The sequence below is a fragment of the Vigna unguiculata genome, chromosome 8 (assembly GCF_037176805.1).
Source record: "Vigna unguiculata cultivar grain cowpea cultivar isolate G323 ecotype 2 chromosome 8, ASM3717680v1, whole genome shotgun sequence".
Lineage (NCBI taxonomy): Eukaryota > Viridiplantae > Streptophyta > Magnoliopsida > Fabales > Fabaceae > Vigna > Vigna unguiculata.
Window position 1 is genome coordinate 6,347,869 of NC_140799.1, and position 19,840 is coordinate 6,367,708.

General features: G+C 31.2%; 1 protein-coding gene and 1 pseudogene across 1 annotated transcript; both read right to left on the reverse strand.

Annotated features, from left to right (window-relative positions):
* Positions 1-11,028: 11,028 nt before the first annotated feature.
* On the reverse strand, positions 11,029-12,193 carry LOC114194305 (rust resistance kinase Lr10 pseudogene; annotated as a pseudogene).
* Positions 12,194-17,294: 5,101 nt separating this feature from the next.
* Positions 17,295-18,962, reverse strand: LOC114195540 (uncharacterized). The gene is made up of 2 exons (XM_028086046.2): positions 18,191-18,962; positions 17,295-17,429 (listed from the first exon to the last, which is right to left on the reverse strand). Exons 1-2 carry the CDS (start codon positions 18,945-18,947, stop codon positions 17,371-17,373), a joined length of 816 nt encoding a protein of 271 aa, XP_027941847.2. The 5' UTR covers positions 18,948-18,962; the 3' UTR covers positions 17,295-17,370.
* Positions 18,963-19,840: the final 878 nt, after the last annotated feature.

Here is a 19,840-nt window from a genome sequence, read left to right on the forward strand (position 1 = left end):
TTGATCTATTCAAAAATTTATATTTTATAAATAAAATTTTAACACAATAGATTGATAATGACGACAGTTATGAGCGGTATCTCTTAACGGAGTGAAGAGATAAATTTCGGATTATATACAGTATGGAATGTATTTAAATACATTCTAGATTTTTCATTATAAAAGGTAGGTTTAAATTTAAAAATATCACTATTTTTTTGAAATGCATAAATTATGTATTTTGTAAAATATTTTTGGATCTACAAAATTTTCTGGAATGCATTTAAAAACATACATATAAGGGGATTGTAGTTGGAGGTAAAGTTGGTGATGAGTTTACGTTAAGAATTTTTAGGGAGTGCAGAAAGTAAAAAGAGGAAAGTACGGGAAGTAATTGCGTTATTAAGAAAAACATTTGGGCGCTCCTCCCTGTACCCCAAAACATTCTTCAGTACCCCCAAAACTTTTTTTAATTCCGTTTTTGTCCCTCAATAAAATAAAAAAAGAAACAGTAAAATAATCTACTTATCTCTTGTGGATGTCAAGATCCGTTACGTTCCTTTTTTTGCCTTTTGCGCGGATGTCCTTCATAGTTTTCAGAAACGGATGATGACATCCGTTTTTGTTTTTTTTTCCTTTTTTAAGTTTGATCAGGTTTTTCCGGTACTGCTTCCATGGCTCCTGCTGGTTCATCAACAGTTCGTTCATGGTGACTTGATGGAGGTAAGCTGAAGGTTTCGTTGTAGGTGTGCAAACTGACGGTGGTGTCGTGGTCTCGTTTCTGGCGTGGCTGCGGTGCAGATGAACGGGTGCGTGGTTGACGAAGGTTCTGGCACTGGTTGAACGTTGAACGTCGTGTCGCAGGTGCAGGTTTTGCAACTTCGTGGTGGTTCGAAGGTGCTGCTCATGAATGCGTTGCGGTGGTGGCTTCGTTCTGCAAACGATGGTCGTCTTCCGGCACGGTGGTGGCTGACGGTGGTGCGCGATGTTGAAGGTTGCATGTGCGTTGCTGGTTGCCTTGCGATGAAGGAAGGGCTTGTAGAGGGAATGTTTGGTGATTGATAGAGAAGCTTGGATGAAGGAAGCAGAGGCGGCGAAGCACTACTTCATCAATCAATTTTTTAATTCTAAAAAAAATATCTGTTTTTGAAAACAAATGTCAAATAGATTGTTATATTTTCTTTGATAATTCCACCCTTAAGTTTGCCATTTTTCTTTCTTTATATGAATGACATAATGAGGAATTGAAAATTGATATTTAACTGAACCTTACTCTTTCGTCTACGCACTGCTAATATATTATAATATGTTTGCTTTATTTTCATCTTTTCGAAATAACATTGATATGTTTAGATAAGCATGTGTGATATGAAGATGTAATTAAAATATGCTATTCTAATAATTTAGGTTTTGAAGTATGCATTAAGGAGTCGAAATGTCTGAAAATCGATAATCATCCATTGACAAACTACATCAAAATAAGGAATAATAAGGCGTGAAATTTTAAAGTAGTTGCAGCTATTAAATTGAATCACATGGTTGGTCACACATGCACGAACAGGTTGCATTGCATGCATGCATCATCATGCATATGGATTAAGCAGACGCACCTTGCATTTTTGAAATATGTTTTCTAAGTTTTCCTTCGCAGGCCCTGCAGTGCATCAGTATTCTAAGAAACCAAGGAAACTGCTACTGAAAGTGTCAGCTTATGGCAACTAAAAAACACACAGCATATTGGCACAATTCTTTTATTGGCTGCGAGTTCATGCTGGTTGGCGAGGACGGCACTCTCGAGACTGTGATTTGCGCCGCCTGCAACTGCCACCAAAATTTTCACCGCAAGGAGATCGACGACGAGATGAGTTCCTTCCACCACCGATCGCAGCCGCCGCCACCGTGCACCATCACCATCAATTCTCCCCATACTATCACCACCGAGTCCCGCAGCATCCAGCCGCCGGAGGCTACCTCCACCACCACCTCGCCGTTAAGACTTCCCCTTGTGTTCTCACCCAGAAGCCATAAGTTCTTCTTCTTATCCCAAACTCCTTGTTAGCTACAATATTACGACTTGCATCGGGACCTCTGGTTGCATTCATCATGGCTCTCTTTCACATTTTGGACAATGCAGTAGTGAGGGACCGAGAAGTGAAGTGTGTTAAGTTGAGATTAGCGAAACGGATCTTGGAATCCGTTTCATAAATTCCATTGTCACGTTAAAAATAAAGATTGATTCTTGAGGCACTTTTGGTTGGACTTTATTTTCTTATCTTAGATTCTCATTCTCACAAAGCATAAAGAAAGAGATGCAGAGAGAAAGAAAAAAAACTTTAGGGGAAAGCACAAACGGATCCCAAAACCCATTTGCGAAAAAAGCACATGGAATCGGATTGCAAATTCCGTTTCACACCTATAGGAAACGGATTACGTAAGCTGTTTCGGGAAAAAATTTAAAATTTTTGGAAAACGAAATACGAATTCCGTTTCATAAAATTATGAAACGGATTCTGTAATCCGTTTCAAAAAAAAAATTCGCATTTTTTTTGAAACGGATTACAGAATCCGTTTCACAATTTTAGGAAACGGATTTCGTATTCCGTTTCCCACAAAACTTTAATTTTTTCCCGAAACGGCTTATGTAATCCGTTTCCTAAAAGTGTGAAATGGATGCCGAAATTCGTTTCATAAAAATTACGTGTTGTTTTTTTTGAAAGGGAATGTAAAAGCTGTTTCATAGTTTATGGAACGGAAGACGAATCCCGTTTAACATCATAAACAAAAAAACGGGAGAAGAAATACTATTTCGGGGTGCAGAGAAGTTGGCGACGCACTGCGTCCCTACCCACTTTCAGCTATATCTTAATGAAGGACATAATTGTAACTTTTAGGGGTACAGAAGAAGTGTTGGAAGTGCAGGGAGAAGCGCCCAAACATTTTCAAGGAAAAGTTGAGGGTGAAGATGGTATCTATAGTCACCTTTGATGGAAAAATTTTAAGAGAATATAACTTCTTTAAATTATATCTTTACTATATTTTTGTAATACATTAAAAAAATTTTAAAGAAGAAAATTGAAACAAATATCAATATTTTGTGTATACATTATTTTTCCAATTTTATTCTTTTAGTAATAATTTTTTAAATTGAAATAATTACTTTATTAATTTATCTGTAAGTAACTTTTTTTAAAATTTAATAGTACTCTTTGATTTAATTATTTTTTTTTAAATTAAAATAAATATTCATGATAAAATATTATAAATAAAACATATCTATAATAAAATTATAAAAAATATTTGTATTTATTTTTATAATTATAATAATAATTTTATTATATTTTACTGTAAAAAAGGTAAATATGTATACGTTATATGTAATTGTTCCTTCTAGTAGTAAATAATATTTTTACAACTGTATTAAAAGTAAAAAAAAAATTCTCAATTTGAGTAAAATAACTTTAAATAACAACTATATATGAATAGAGAGAATATAAAAAATAAATATTTATCATTAGTTCGTTTTAAAATTTTGGAATTACAATCTAATCATTGTACTCATCCACTACTTTTATATAAAGGGAGTTATTTGTTTTTAGCATTTAGTTTAAAAAGTCTTGTATTTTCTCTTAAAGGTCATGAACAATGATAGGTTCAGTACAGAGAGTTTGTTATTTGATATAATAGGTGAGTTTTTTTTATTTAAAAAGTTATTATTTTAATAAAATAAGCACATTTTTTGTTTTCTTACGTTTATGTAATTTTTTAAATAAATAAATGTTTAATAACTAAATTTTATCTCTAAGTAATTATTTTAGAAATTACTTATTAAATAAACCCCTAATTTAAATTTAGACAAACTCCCCGTATTTCAGGAATCACTCAATATAAGTATTATTAAATATATTTAATACTAATAATGCAAAGAATATAATCTAACCTAAAAACTTTTCCCAAAAATATATATCCTACTACAGCTCACTCTGTCTCTCAACTTTCAGCAACCTTAATAAACTTCATGCCAAATAACATTATATTTAATGGGTTAGTTTGTTTATTTTTAAGAAAAAATTATATAAAATAAAAAAAATATTTTTAGTCCTAATTTTATCCTTAAATATTTACAGATTCTGTATTTGCTACTTAATGATTATTTTAGGAAAGAGCAGAAATTGATTGATGTTTGTTGGTAAATAAAAAATATATAATTGATTTTTGTGAGAAATAGTTCTAAATATAACTAGATTCTGGTCATTTTGAAAAGTTATAACAAACATTAAAAAATTTATTAATTTAAAAAACAATGATCTTGTGCTATCTCTTTATAAATTATTGAAAGAACTGTCTCTTTATAAAATTAGCACGTTGGTTCCACTTAGCCTATAAAGGTAAATAACACTATCGTAATAATATGATTCATTGATTCTACTTTCTCTTCTTTATTTATTTTAACAAATGTGGACTGGGCCTGGCCCAGAAAGAGTGAGGAATTTTTATAAATCTACACAACTTTCATATGGAAAGTGATACAAACTTTTTATAAATTCTTTCCTTATTCTTGAGTTTTTCTTCTTGCACCCCCAATTTTTCTTCCTGCACCTCCAAGTTTGGTTGTGAAGATCATTATATCTTTCAAAAAAAATAAAATTATAAATTAAATATCTCCGCAGTCTGCACCCCCATAATGAAATTCGGTATCCCGGTTTCTGAAAGCTGGTAACACCGGTTTCTGAAAGCCGGTAACACCAGTTTCTGAAAGTCGGTAACACCGGTTTCTAAAAGCCGATAACCCCAATTTTTATTTTTAATTTTTTATATATATATTTTTATATATTTTAAAATTATATTTATATATAATTATATTATTTATATTAAGTTTAAGAAAATTTCTAATAATTTTATTTATATATTTTTTAGTTGTATATCTTTATTGTTTAAAAATTAAAATTAATTTGATGGATGTTGGTTGATAAAAGCGATTAAGGTTCTATCTCTGGTCATAATAAAATTATTTCTCAATAAGTCATCAAAAAAGTATTAAAGTAAAAAAGAAAAGTAAGGAGATAAATGATTATCTCAATATCTATCATAAATCATTAATATTTTATTATGATTTACGTATCTTAAATTATGATTCTCCTATGATGTTTCTTCCAAATTAAGTTTTATCCAAATTAGTATGAATCCTAATTATGATTTTAGGAATTCTTTTATCAAATTGGCATGAACCTTAATTATATTTTTACCCAAATTAGTATAATCTTAAATTATGAAATTTAAAGGTTGTTGTGTTTTATGCTGAAATGGTAAAATTTATGGATATATCTTGGGTTGCATTACATATTCTGCTACACATAATGAATTAGTTGTATAACCTTGATTTATAAATTAGAATACCTCTTTTGCGTGAATTCAATGATTTAGATATATTAGAAATTGAAAAGTGCATACGTGAATCACTCTATAAAAATAGTTTAAGTAAAGAAAATGAAGAACTTTTTATTTAACTAGAAAATTAATTTATATAAAAAAATTTAAATTTGGCACCCTTAAAATTTTTATTCATGTTTCGCCACTGTTCGTATCTTGAAAATCGATAAAACTGGATTCTAAAAGTCGGTAACACCGGGTTCTGAAAGCCAATAACATCGAATTCTAAAAGTCGGTAACATCGGGTTCTGAAAGCCGGTAACTCTGGTTTCTGAAAGCCGGTAACTTCGGCTTCTGAAAGCAGGTAACTCCGACTTCTGAGAGTCGGTAACTCCAACTTCTGAAAGTCGGTAACTTCGGCTTCTGAAAGCCGGTAACTATAAACCAAAAGGGTAACAGTGAAATTATAAAAAAGTTGGGGGTGTAGGAAGAAAAATTGGGGGTGCAGGAAGAAAAATCCTTATTCTTCAATCACGGGCCTAGGCGGAATCATGAAGATTACTCTAACCTAATCAGTGGTGGAATTTGGAAAAAAAACTTAAGGGTGTCAAATTAGATCTTTTTAAAATTTATTATATGCAACTGTGAGAGTTTTAGGTCATCGTTTTTCATAGTCTTTAATTTTTGAATTCTCATGAAATTTTTCAAGTTTGATTGATCTACATGTATAAATCTTCTTCTTAAAAAAATTAATTATTTTACTCTTTATCATAATTTTTCTAATATAAATTTACCACCTCTCACCTATTTAAAAAAAATATGAATTTGTCACCACCTAATACACAGTAGACAAATTTATCATATGTAAGAGGAAAACATATACTTAAAAAAAGTACAAAATAAACCAATTCAAAAGAATAGATTAATTGATCTAAAATATTCTTTAACTCATCAATTTTACTCTTTTACAGTTTTATTTTGAAAAAGAAGTGATATTGAAAGTAAAAATTGAGATAAAAAGAAGAGGTAGAGATACAAAATAAAAAAAGAAAAAAAAGGAGAGAAAGTATGTATGATATTTAAAAAAAAAACTTAAAAAATTAATATAAATAATATAATAATATATAAATAAATAAAATAATAATATATAAATAAATAATTTAAATATATATAACAAATTAAATAAAAAAAATTGGGGGAGTCATGGTTAGGGATGTCAATGGGGCGGGTAGGGTACGGGTAGTAGTTCTCCGTACCCTACCCGCTGGATAAATATCCGCCCTGTACCCGTACCCATATCCGTCAGGTATCCGTTATGCGGGTACCCATCTATTTTTTCATACCGCAGGTATCCACGGGTACCCACGAATATTTATAAAATTATTTAAAAACTAAATATTAATCATAAATTCAAATAAAATAAAATAAAATATATCACTATCATAAATTTTAAATAAAGTTCAAACAAACTCAAGTCCATACAAGTCCAAATAATTATAAAAATAAATATAAAATAACATTCAACAACATGAAATTCTTTAATTAGTGTTTTGATCAACAAGCTCACTTTCTCCAATTGATTCATGAAAATATATATATATATATATATATATATATATATATATATATATATATATATATATACACACACACACACACACATATAAGGGTATTTTTGTGAATTAAAGTTTAGCGGGTACGGGTATCCACGGATACGGATACTATGATACCCGTACCCACCCAGTTAACATGCGGGTATCAAAAATACTCGTACCCGCGGGTAGCGGGTATCCATTTTTAATATTTGTTTCCTACCCATTGCGGGTTTTATCCACGGATATCTATGGGTACGGATATTTTTGACATCCCTAGTCACGGTTATCCTATGTTATGGTGAAGGTTCACTACTGACTCTGACTCTAATTGCATAAACTTCATTGAAAGTGTATTTTCATATGTTAGTATCATTTTCTTTGTCAGACCAGGTAAATTTAAAAATAGATAAATAATCTAAAAACTAAAATATATAGATAAAGGTAGAAGAATAGTTTTAGAAGGTTGAAAAACTAAATGTTAAATTCAATTATATTAAAAGTGTATATTTGAGAAGAATAAATAGATTATATATAAAAATGAATAAATAATTGAAAATTTAAATGCTACAAAATTAGGAAAAGAAATGTGACTAATAAAAATCATAATAACTCACGAAATACTCAGTATTTAAAGGTATCATAAAAGATACTCGAATCTTTTATTACTAAAAGGTAAACCTAATAAATATTTTTTTTATCGAGTTTATTTATAGAAATTTTACTCTCTCTCTCTGAAAAACTTTTTCTCTCAATTTTCTTTGCTTCTTTCTAAGCATTCTCGTCCATCTTTCATCTATATTTCAATTAGAGACTCATCTGAGTTCACAATGGAGCACCCTACAAATTCATCTTATCGGAATCTCAATTATAGTAAGTTCTCCTTTTATCCTTTTCTAGAGTCCAATATGTTTTGTTCTTGCATGTGAGCATAACGAGTTGCATGTATCTTGATCCTCTAATTTGGTTCTCTTTGTGTATGTGTGATCTTAGTTGTAGGTTGAAATCATCGATCTGATGCTCTTTTGAGCAGATAGAGTCCTTGACACGAGTATGCTATGGAAGAAGAACCTTGAAAGTTATAGGAGTCTAAATCAAGGTAAGGGGAGCTAGTATTTTTCTAGTAATTTGTCTTATACTGTGAATTGAATTATAATGCTTTATAATGTTGCATATTTGCATTTATTAGGTTTGAGGATTTGTTTAATTTGGGGTAGATTATTATGTGGTTTATTGGTTGAGAAAAATTTTGAATTGGGTGAGTAGCTTTGATGAATTGTGTGTGCTATGATTTCTTTCTATTATGCTACTCAAAGGGTTTTGTCTAAATGAGATTATTTGAACTATAAATTGACGATTTATTGACAAAAAGAGTGGAGACATTAAGACAATTCAATTTGGGCATCTTAGTATAGAAAAAATCAATTTGCGTGAATTTGTTGAAGTAGTGTTGGGCACCACACTAGTACAATCGGGCGTTGGTCTTCAAATCCCAAGTCAAAGAGCTCTAGTGAACAAGAAGCTTTAGTAGTCTTGGCACTTGGCACTATGGTGACACCATTAGGTGCCATCGCAACAGGGAGTATCATGGGGCATTGGTGTTGGGTGCCTGGGAACCATAGTAAGGCGTTACTTAGAATTTTTTATGTCAGTGGCCTTTGGAGTTGTTGACGACGGGTGTTGTGATGCTACGAAAAGCACTATCCTGTTTGGATATGTACATTTGTTTTATTGCTTTGATGTGAGTTTTTATTTAATAAATGATAAAAGAAGAGGTATGAATGTTTGATATTATGAAATTTGCTTTATGTAGCGAAATCTTTCTTTGTGGTTGATTGTGCAGATTGGAGTAAGAGTTAGTAATGTCCAAGGTGGAGCTGCTAAGGGTTGAATTATATGTGATTGATGGAATGGCTCTGATTACGACTATCCTAACTCGACTAAGTATTGGACTCACATAGAGACAAATACTTAGAGTCAGTGTTGAAGGAGATCATCATGTGTAGCTCTAACCTTAATGGTAAAATTTGCATATGAATGATTCATTTTGTTATACAAGTTGGTTTGGGGTATGGTCATAGAATGGCGAGGTAATGGCCCTGAAAAAGTGATGGTGAGAAGGTGCATGGTCTTAGAGCCTAATCAATACATTGAGTCCTCTAGGGGTCTTGTTTATTGTATGATGACTTTGAAAGAATGTTAAATGTGTCATATGAAATTATGTGTTGGTTTGAGGTATTACTTATTAAATCAAATGGAGTATGAATACAATTATATGATACACCTTTTATTACGACCATAATGTGTATCTTTATATCAATATATGCATGACATTTTATTATGGCTATAATATCAAATTGTGAGTATAATTTTAATGGCTTTAACTTACTCTGTTTTTGTGTTTTCTGTGTGTATGGTTTTACCTTTGTGTTATGATTATGTTACTCACGTGAGCAAAAAGGATGCAAGTGTTGATAGAGTTACTTCTTTTCTGTTTATTTCACTGACAATTTTAATTTTATTTAATTCACATGTTTTTTTTCACTCAAAATTTCATATGATTTTGATAATTTTATAGAACTTTACAATTTACTTGCCCAACGAGCTTAGGTGCTTGTTGAGAAACCTCAAGAGCAGAGCTCGCCCGATGAGCCATCACCTCGCCCAACAAAGATAAAACAAAGTGCTCCATGATACTACAATTTCAGGTGATGCCCAACATTATCAAGACAATGCCTAACACCCCACTTTAGGGCCCATACACCCAACAAAGATAAAACAAGGAGCTCCATGATACTAAAATTTCAGGTGGTGTCCAATGCTATCAAGACAATGCCTAACACCCTGCTTTAGGGCCCAGTGGTGGCTCTGGCACCTAGCACTATAGCCCCTGGAGGTCTCTGGAGTCCATTTTCCAATTGGTGCCCAATGTTATATAGTTCACGCTTGACGCTAGAAACCCTTGGAACTTTGTGGAATCAATTTTCCAAATGGCATCCAACGGTTCTTAGATTTTGCCCAACCTTACCAAATTTTCATAATAAGATACTCATATTAGATTGATCCACTAAGTCTATCTTAGTTCTTATACCTTTTTTTTGTACAAAATAAAGTTTATTTCAATTTAATTCACACTCATGTAGCACCAATTGATCAATTTGTTGCATTATATTAAGATCATCATATTTACCCAACCCAATTTCTATGAAACTGTGAAATCAAACATACATATCTACTCTACAAACAAGTTCAATGTCCAACTCATGTTGCACACTCTCATTGTCATTATCATAAAATTTGATCAACATAGAATCAACACAAAATCGAAATAACAATAGCATAATCAAATTACTAAACTACAACATAACTTTATCATCTCCACCATAAATTTAAAAACAATATTCTTTGTATTTCTTACTAGTTTTTCTTACCTTAAAAATAATTTTCCCTAAAGCTAAAGCTTCACAACTCAATAGATTGAGTTACCACAAACTAGAGACCTAATGCAACGTATCAAAATAAGACATAAATTTAGTATATGGAAGATTGAGTTGAAAGGATCGTTTCAACCATCTCTACAAAGATTGATTACTAAAACGCTACAAAACTACGAGATGAAGAATTCTATGGAGTATATATAATCTTACATTATTTTAAAATTTGATCAGTTCAAAATGCTCCTTAGCACTTTAGCTACTCAAAGATTGTATTTATTTAAATTAGTGTAAATTTAGTCCAGAATAATTTAATTTAATTTTGGACAGTGATACACAAACACTTTATCTTTTTTTCTCAACACTCGTTTGACATGAATAAAAATATAATTTTATGTTAAAATTTAAAATAATTTAGGATGAATCAACTAGAAAAGTAAAAAAATATTATTTTTTTATTAGGTGTTGGAAGGGTGTAGAAAAATTAAGAGTGATAAATGTAAAATTTACCTATACATGGGGTTAGAAGTCGTATATCAATTATATATAAAATCAATTTACAGTATATGAATAGGTATAAATCTCACTTTATAATTATGTTTTGTGGGGTTGACTTAGACTTAAAGTCCATTTATTAACATGTATTAAGAATATCTTAAACCATTAGACAAAGCATATTATTTGAAATACATTTACATTTATTATTTAAATAACAAGTATAATTACCTGCAACCTCCTGCTACCTTTATTTCAATCACTACCAGATAAATTCATTCAAAATCATTTAGATAGAGTTGGTTGTTTCATCTTTACACTCATTTCATCAGGAAATAAAGTAGGTTTTGGAGGTATTTCCAAGTCCTCAATGCCTCCTTCAAGCATTTCCACTACTCTATTCATTGAAGGACGATCGTTTGGTCTCAATTGTATACACCAAAGTGCAACTATGATAAGTTTTTTTGCTATTATCTTTTCCTCATCAGTCAAATCTTTTATATCTATATTTTCCTCTTCTCTAATATGATTATAGATCCAAAGGGGAAAGTAAAGTTGACTTGAGTGTTCTGCATGGACATTTAGATTCTTCCTCTTACTTGCCAGCTCTATCAATAACATTCCAAAGCTATAAACATTAGCTTTATGGGATATTCCTCTAATATTATTGTAGAACAATTCTGGAGCCATATACCCAATGGTTCCTCTTGCTGTTGTTATTGTGACAATGCTATTATCTATTGGATATAACTTTGCCAATCCAAAGTCAGAAACTTTTGGGATAAAGTTTTCATCGAGTAAGATGTTATGAGGTTTGATATCGAAATGCAAAATCTGCATCTCACACCCATGATGGAGATAAGCAATCCCACGAGCCACTCCAATTGATATATTATATATTTTTTCATAGCTTAAATGTATACTTCCAGCTCTTGAAAATATAAGTTTATCAAGAGATCCATTAGGCATGAATTCATAAACAAGAGCACGCTTTGAACCACTAACACAAAATCCAATTAATTGTACTACATGTTGATGATGTATCCTTCTAATGGTTGCAACTTCGTTGATAAAATCTTGTCCATTTCTTTTAGATTTACCTAACATTTTGATTGCCACAAAAGATCCGCTTCGCAACTTTGCCTTAAAAACAGAGCCAAATCCTCCTTCACCTAACTTTTCTCTAAAACCTCGAGTCATCTTCTTAATTTCCTTGTATGAGTATCTAATAGGTACCAAATGATTTTGTTCAAGATAATTTTCAATATTTGCATAGGTTGATGCATGTCTTTTCCTCCATTTACATATAAAAGTCACAATTAAGAATGGAAATCTAAAAAAATTTAGTTCCAGACACTTTTAATATAGAGATCACTAAGTATTGTACCAAAATAACATACCTTTCAAAATTTTTGCAGTGTTCACTTAGATGAATTGAAAGTTAACACAACAATAAAATGTATAAAACCTATGTTGTTACACTAGAATAATCCAATTATTAAAATAGCTCCCCAAGATTGTTGCAATTAATCCAATTCAAGCTTGCTTTGTCCAACACTATATTTTTTGTCTTCCTCTCCCATTGGAAAACACCCTAGACCTCTTTGGTGTGTGTTGTAAGGTTTGAATTGTGGTTTGGATTACTTTAATCTTATCAATTGCTTGTTTTAGTATTTTTCCTTTGATATTGCATACTTTTAAACTTAAACCTGACATAGAATCCACAAACAGCTTGCAATGCAAGAATTTAGTTATCATAGAATTACATCCATATCTTTTTCCAAGTTAAAAGTTCCAAGGTTCACAACTATTTGTTGACAAACAAGTATTTTGGATAAAAAACTCTCTTATATTATAACTTGGTGTATTTTATAATTAGCAGAACAAGATCTATTTATAGGCCCTTTCGGTAAGGCCTTCCAACTACATCCATTAAATACAACTACTACCTAAACCATAATTAATGAACTCTATTGCAGGCCACAATCATTACTATAAGCATTATTGACCTTTGCAATCTCTTAAGACACTTAATTCTACTAATACTATTAAATGCAACTACTAACATTCAAGTTTACCGAACAAAACCCCTTTGAAACTTAAATGTTTCTCTTATCTTTTATGAAGCAACCTCTTACTAGTCTTGAATAAAGTGGTCGGTAATGGCTTCATGAACATGTTGACATGAGAAGCCAATGTGGTTTGCTTCTTGAAGATTTGATGAAGATTGAATGAAGCTCTTTTGAACTATCTCGAAGCCATAAACATTGGAATGAAGCCTACATTGATGAAGGAAAGGAGATTTGATGATATCCATGGTGATCAAGGCTGAAACATGTGCTCTCCATGTAGTTACATCATTAAGAAAGTGTACTTGTAGTTTGTAATTCATATTGTAGACCTTAAAGCATTAATTAGATATAGTTTGGTCTTTGGTGTGTTTTTAATCTATTGAATGATTTTTCAACAGGTTAAAATGTCTCTTTTAATTTGTTGAATGGCTTTTTAATAGGTTAAAAGGTTGGCTGCAGTAGTCTTAAACTGCAACAAATTCAATCAGTTGATTTAGTTTTTAATCGACTGATTTCACTTAAGTTAAGTGAAATCAACCGATTGATTTGAAAATCAACCTGTTGAATTTCATAACAGTTTGACTACAAAAGTTGTGATTTTCGAAAGAGAGGTCGGTTGATCGTTTTAGAGCACAATTTGGTTCTGGAAACTTGTGGAAACTCTCTCCTTCGTGATCATAGGTGTTGCAGCTGTTGAAGATTGATCTTGGATCAATTCTTGAAGCTTTTGGCTTGGTTTGAAGCTTGGAGAAAGTGGTTTGTGGTTGGCAAGGTTGTGCTACCACTAAGGTTTGATCTTTCTCAAGCTTTGGGTGTGTGCCTGGTGGTTTTCCAGGTCTGCAAGAGGGTTCTTGCTGTGCTGGTGTGATTCTTGTGTGATTCAAGAGTCTTTTGTGGTGTTTTTGCATATTTTGGAAGTGTAAGGGTGAATTCTTTGTAAAACTTTTGAAATAGTGCAAAGTCAAGCTAAGGTTGCCTTGACAAACTGGATGTAGCTCAGGTTTGAGTGAACCAGTATAAAAATTTGTGGTGTCCTCTCTTCTCTAACCTTTCTCTCTTGCATTTTCATTTTAAAGTTTCAAGAACTTGTGCTTTAATCATCTTTTTCATGTTCTTGCATGTTTTCATAGAATCTGAAGCATTGAGCATGTTTGTATAATCATTTGGAACTGATCTTGATCATTCTTGAGCATTGTTTCTTGTTTAAAATTCAAATTCGCATTTCTGCATTTTTTCTAGTATTTCAGTCGACTGTTTTTTAGTTTCAATCGATTGATTATACCAGAAAAGAATCTGTTTAGTAAAATCAATCTGTTAACTCTGTTTTTGATCGATTGAAAGTGTATAGTTCAGTACTGTTTGCATCCTAACTTGGTGATCTATTTGATTCAATTAAAGGTGGTTTTTAGCTTGCAAAGATAGCCTAAATTTTTAACTAGCCAATTCAACCCCCCTTCTTGGCTTTTCTACCATTTCAAAACTAGCAGAACATATCAACAACTTGTGCTCAGCTTCCTATGTACTCTAGCTCCACATTTCCTTCTTCCACTTGTTCTCGGATGAAGTGAAACTAAACATCAATATGATTGCTTATCTCATGATTGATTAGGTTCTTTGCCAATTCAATGGCCGATTTGTAATCAACTCGAATCACAGTCCCTTTTTCTTGCTTCATTTCCAGTTTGGTTAGAAGATTTCTAAGCCAATTTTCAAGGCAGACACTTCAGGATATTGTAACGTACTCAGTTGCGGAAGTTGACAATGTTACAATAGGTTGCTTCTTCGAAAGCTAGGTGAACGTTGTATATACAAATGTGCTTCTTTTATCATTAGCACCTCCACATTAGTCATTGTCAGAGTAGCCAACTAGTCAGTAATTATCCGTCCTAGTATACATTAGGCCTTTCTTCGTCTCACATACCTTAAAATTCTTTTTAGTGCCTTCCAATCAGTATACCTTGGCTCCTCCATATAACGACTTGTTATTCAAATATTTAGCATAGAATCTGGTCTTGTATTTGTAAGATAGTTAAAACTTCCAATCAAAATTTGGTATTGCTTGTATCTACTCAGTCTCCATTTCCATACTTAGAAAGTTTTGTACCTACTTTCATACGGGTGGAAACTGGGTTGCAACTTGTCATATTAAACTTTCTCAAGACCTCTTCAACACACCTTTTCTGGGACACAAAAATGCCTTTCTCTCCCTAAATGACGTCCAAACCCAAGAAATATTTCATAAGACCCAAATCAGTCATCTCGAACTCCTTTTTCATCAGTTCTTTAAACCTTTTAATCAACTTGACATTATTCCCCATAAAGATAAGGTCATCAACATACAGAGTAACAAACATCACATCTCCTCTATTCTTCTTTATGCATAAAGCATGTTCATATGGATACTGCTTATGCTCATTCTTCTTAAAGTAAGCATTGATTTTTTTCATTTCATGCTCGAGGAGCTTTTGCAACTTCTCTCTTTTTTGGTTGCGACCTTAGGTGTGGTGGAGGCTCTTCTGGTGACCAAGATAGCTCATTTCTTCATCTTTATGGGAGGTTTCTCATGGTAAGCAATTATGTTCGATTGCATTTGTGTATTGAGGTTAGTTTTTTAAACTTCTACTTTGTCACATTAAAAGTGTGTTTGTTTCTGGAAAATTCAATAGTGTCTCCCTTTATTACTTATGGGTTTTTTCTGGTGGTTATTGGTGTTTCGTGGTGGTAGCTCTGATTGCATTAGTGTTTTTTTGGGTCAAGTATGTCATCGAAGTATGTGTTGCATATCTCCAGAGTATGTGTCGTATATCTTCATAGATCTTCATTATGTAGTTGGAGATTGTCATGGGTATTTCGTGGTGGTCGCTCCGCTAATTTACTTTTGAAAGAACATCAAAAGTTTATGTCAATTATTAATGGTCCAACTTAAATATATGTACCATGCATAGCCGTCAGACCTAAAATCGGTGTAAAAATTCCAAAATAACATTCGTAAAATACTTTTGCTACTTTAGTGACAACAAGATAACATAAATGCAAATTTGACTATATTTATCTCTATATCTTAAAAAGAAATGTATACCCACCTTCATCTCATTCATATTAGGTCTAAAATTTGTATCTTATCTTCAATCCCATTAGATAAAAAGTTTATTCGTAACAACTCCTCGCATTGTTTGAAATGTTAATTAAATATTTTCTTATAAGAAAATAATAACCATACTAAAGAAAAAAATAACAATTAAACATCTTTGAAATTTCATGATAACTACAATATCTGTTATTTTGCAAATGTTGAGAGTGAAAGCATCTAGAAATTTGGATGAACTTGATAGATTTCAAACGAGTTGAACCATTGAATGAGAGAATGAAAATTTTGTGTACTAAATTTAGAGCTCTATGAATGAAATGAAATCAAGAACCAACAAAATAAAAGATAAGTTTTTTAGCTTATCTCATAAACCAAGGATTTACACAATTTAAATAAATAAAATGAAGGTTTACGTTTTTAAAATGTAATTCATCATACGAAGAAAATTACAAGGAAAAAAATGTGTAATTGATGTTACAATCAGAAAAAATGTACCTTAGAAAATTTAATGAACTTGATAAACATCGATTAAGTCTTGGAAGAGAATGTAAAATTGTATTGTAGTAAAGGAAGATATTTTCAAATTAAATAAAACAACTGATTAAAGAAAATAATAGAAATAAGCTTTTTAGCTTACCTAATAAATTAAAACTATTTTACTAATTTAAAACAAAGATAACTACGAAAACGATATATATATATATATATATATATATATATATATATATATATATATATATATATATATATTACGAGAGTTTTTCAAATTAAATGAAACAAATGATTAAAGAAAATAATAAAAGAAATTAGCTTATCTAATAAATTAAAAATATTTTGTTAATTTAAAAAAGAGACAATTACGAAATGTAGATACTCATTTCCATCTAATTTAAAAATATTAAATATTACTCATATTTTTCATGCCCATGCAATATAAAAATTTTCTATCATAATTAAAACAAATTTAAATAAGAACACTATTTATCCCTAATCAAAATCAGAAAAAATTAAAAAAAAAAAAGAAGAAGTATACATACAAAAACAATTTATCATATAATTATCATCATATATTACTTCAACAAGAGATCAAAACATAACCATCATTACCGAAAGAGGTGAAAGTTTTCAAAAATAAAAGAATATAAGTTTTCAAAAATCATAAACGTAGTCGAAAGTGGTTGAAAATTTTTAGAAATATACAGAGAATTGTATCTTTAACCGTGGCCAGATGTTCTATTATTTTAATAGCATTTTATTAATGATAAGTTTAGAGCTACTGTTAAAAAGTATACTTCAATCATTGCTAAAAGCTCTACTCCTCTTGTAATTAAAGCATTGAGAAATTAAGATGATAAGATCTTACCAGCTAACATATTGAGTAGAACTCCAATTCCCGTAAACTCTGAAATGAAAGAAAATATCAACTTTAGAATTCTGATTTTTCTCAGTTATTAAAAAAAGACCGTTTTCGTAAGAGAAGGTTAATTATAGAGTTAAACAAGTATAGCAGCTTTTTATATTTATTTAAAGATAATAAATGTTAATTTGATGCAGTGATTGTTCTTATAAACGCATGTAAAATATAAAAGATACAAAATATTATATTTCTTTCCAAAAGTTGGTTAAATTATTAATATAAATGATTCAAACATTAATTCGAAAACTTCTCAAAAAGTGGTTAATAGGTGAAATATGATTTTCCTAATCATTTGAATATGTATAATTATGTAAAATGTTAATCGAAGACAATCGATTATCAATTAAAGAAATTAAAAATATAAATAAAATTATGCTACAGCTGAATAAAAAAATTAGTTTAACATGAAAACTAGACAAAATTAGAAAAATAGTATGATTACGAGAAATTCACATCGGTAGAAGTTACTAACTGGGTACCTCCTATATATTCAGTTAATTCAATTGCTTTTGTTGGAAGAGTAAAGCTACATGAGTAAGGAGTGTGTAATAACGTGCTTATGTCACTCTGAGTGAACGATTTATACACGCAAATAAATAAAATATATATATATATATATATATATATATAATTAAGTTTGCATAAATTAAAAATGGTAGGTGATAAAAACTACTCAAGTATATAAGTTTTTCATTTAAAATAAGATATGTAATAATTTCATGAAATTTAATTGAGATCCAACTCACTCAGTAGTTGGCAATCAAGATTCTGGCTCGCAGAGTCGAAATAGCAGAATCTAAGTGGACAATAATGATGATTCTGGCAGGCGAGGTTTATCCAAGAAATCTCAAATCCATAGGCCAAGCCCCAATGCATGGAAGTGTAGGAATGGTTATTCAAACTCCTCAGAGATGTTGGAGCAACAAGTTTTATGTCACAACCAACTTCAAAGTCCTCTGCTTTCAGGTCACCAACAACAGCATATGCATAGCCCTTTGAGTCCCACTTCACGCACTCTTCTGTTTTCACATACTTTACATTCTCTCTCACTGTATGCTTACAATTCACAAACACTATATGCTCGAAAATCAGAGATTCCCAATTTTCATATGAACTTAGACCGGCTTGGTATGTATCCGTGTAATAAGTGTAAGTATCAGAGAAATTAGAGCGAGAGAGGGAACGCAGAGGAAGAGAGGAGCAGTTATGGAGTTGAAGAGCAGGATCAACCACTCTCACTGTGTAGTTGTTGTAGTTTATTGCCTGAACATGGTATTTTGCAGAGTGCAGATACAACACCGTAACATTATTCTCACAACCAAGCTCATACCTTTTGTTACCGCACTTCTCTGGGTCGCCTTGTAATCGAAATGGATAACTGATGTTGCTGATTTTGCCACAGGAAGAAGGGGGACAAAGGTGTTGTTCTTGGTCGTCCTTGGAAGCACATATATGGTGGAGAAGAAGTAGCAGTATCAGGAACAATGCTCTCTCTCTCCACATCGTCACCAAACTGTTTCTCATTCAATTCAAGTGCAACCAAATCTAAGTTAGATACTGATTTTCAAAACAACACAGACTCAACTATATCTATAACTATCAAGGACCACATTTTTCCTTTCACAAAACACTTTAAGACTTATGATACTTAAAACCTAGACTTTGACTGAAACAACTTTCCCATCTGGCCCTACAACTGATTTTAGTGAATACAAAATTTTAAATATGGAAGCAATTCCACACACGTAAACCAAATTCCACCGCACCGTTGAACCGGCGGGTTTAAAAAACTCAACTGAAAGTGAGTTTTACAAGAAATTGATAATTTTTTATTGGCGTAAAATGATCTCAATAAAAAAAATGGATTGTCAAATTAACATTGTCCAATGTAAAAACACATCTTATTGTATGGTTTGATCTTGTGGACTTGGACCTTGATAATGTTAATGAAATTAACAATATTCATAATAGAATTATACATTTGAGTTATATAGATGAACTATAAGATTGTCACGGCTAATTATTAATTAAAAAACAGAAAGATCATTAAGCATTTTTCTTATAGAAAAGTTGGTAAGAAATTTCTAACACATGTTTCAAACTCAAAAATATAGTTTACGTAGACAACAAACTCTCTATTATGAAAAAAATTGAAGTCATGTTATACTCAAACTGCTAACACATTCATTACCCACAACAATTAATTTATTAATTATCCACAGTGACTAACTCGTTAACTACTGTATTAAAAATAGGATTAGAAAATAAATATGTAAATTCCTTAGACGTGTTGGAAACACTGGCCTTAAGGATTTATCTGCAGTATATGCGCAAATCTCCCAAGATACAAAAGGAACATCTCAGATATATCTCGAGGATAACAGAAACTAACAAGA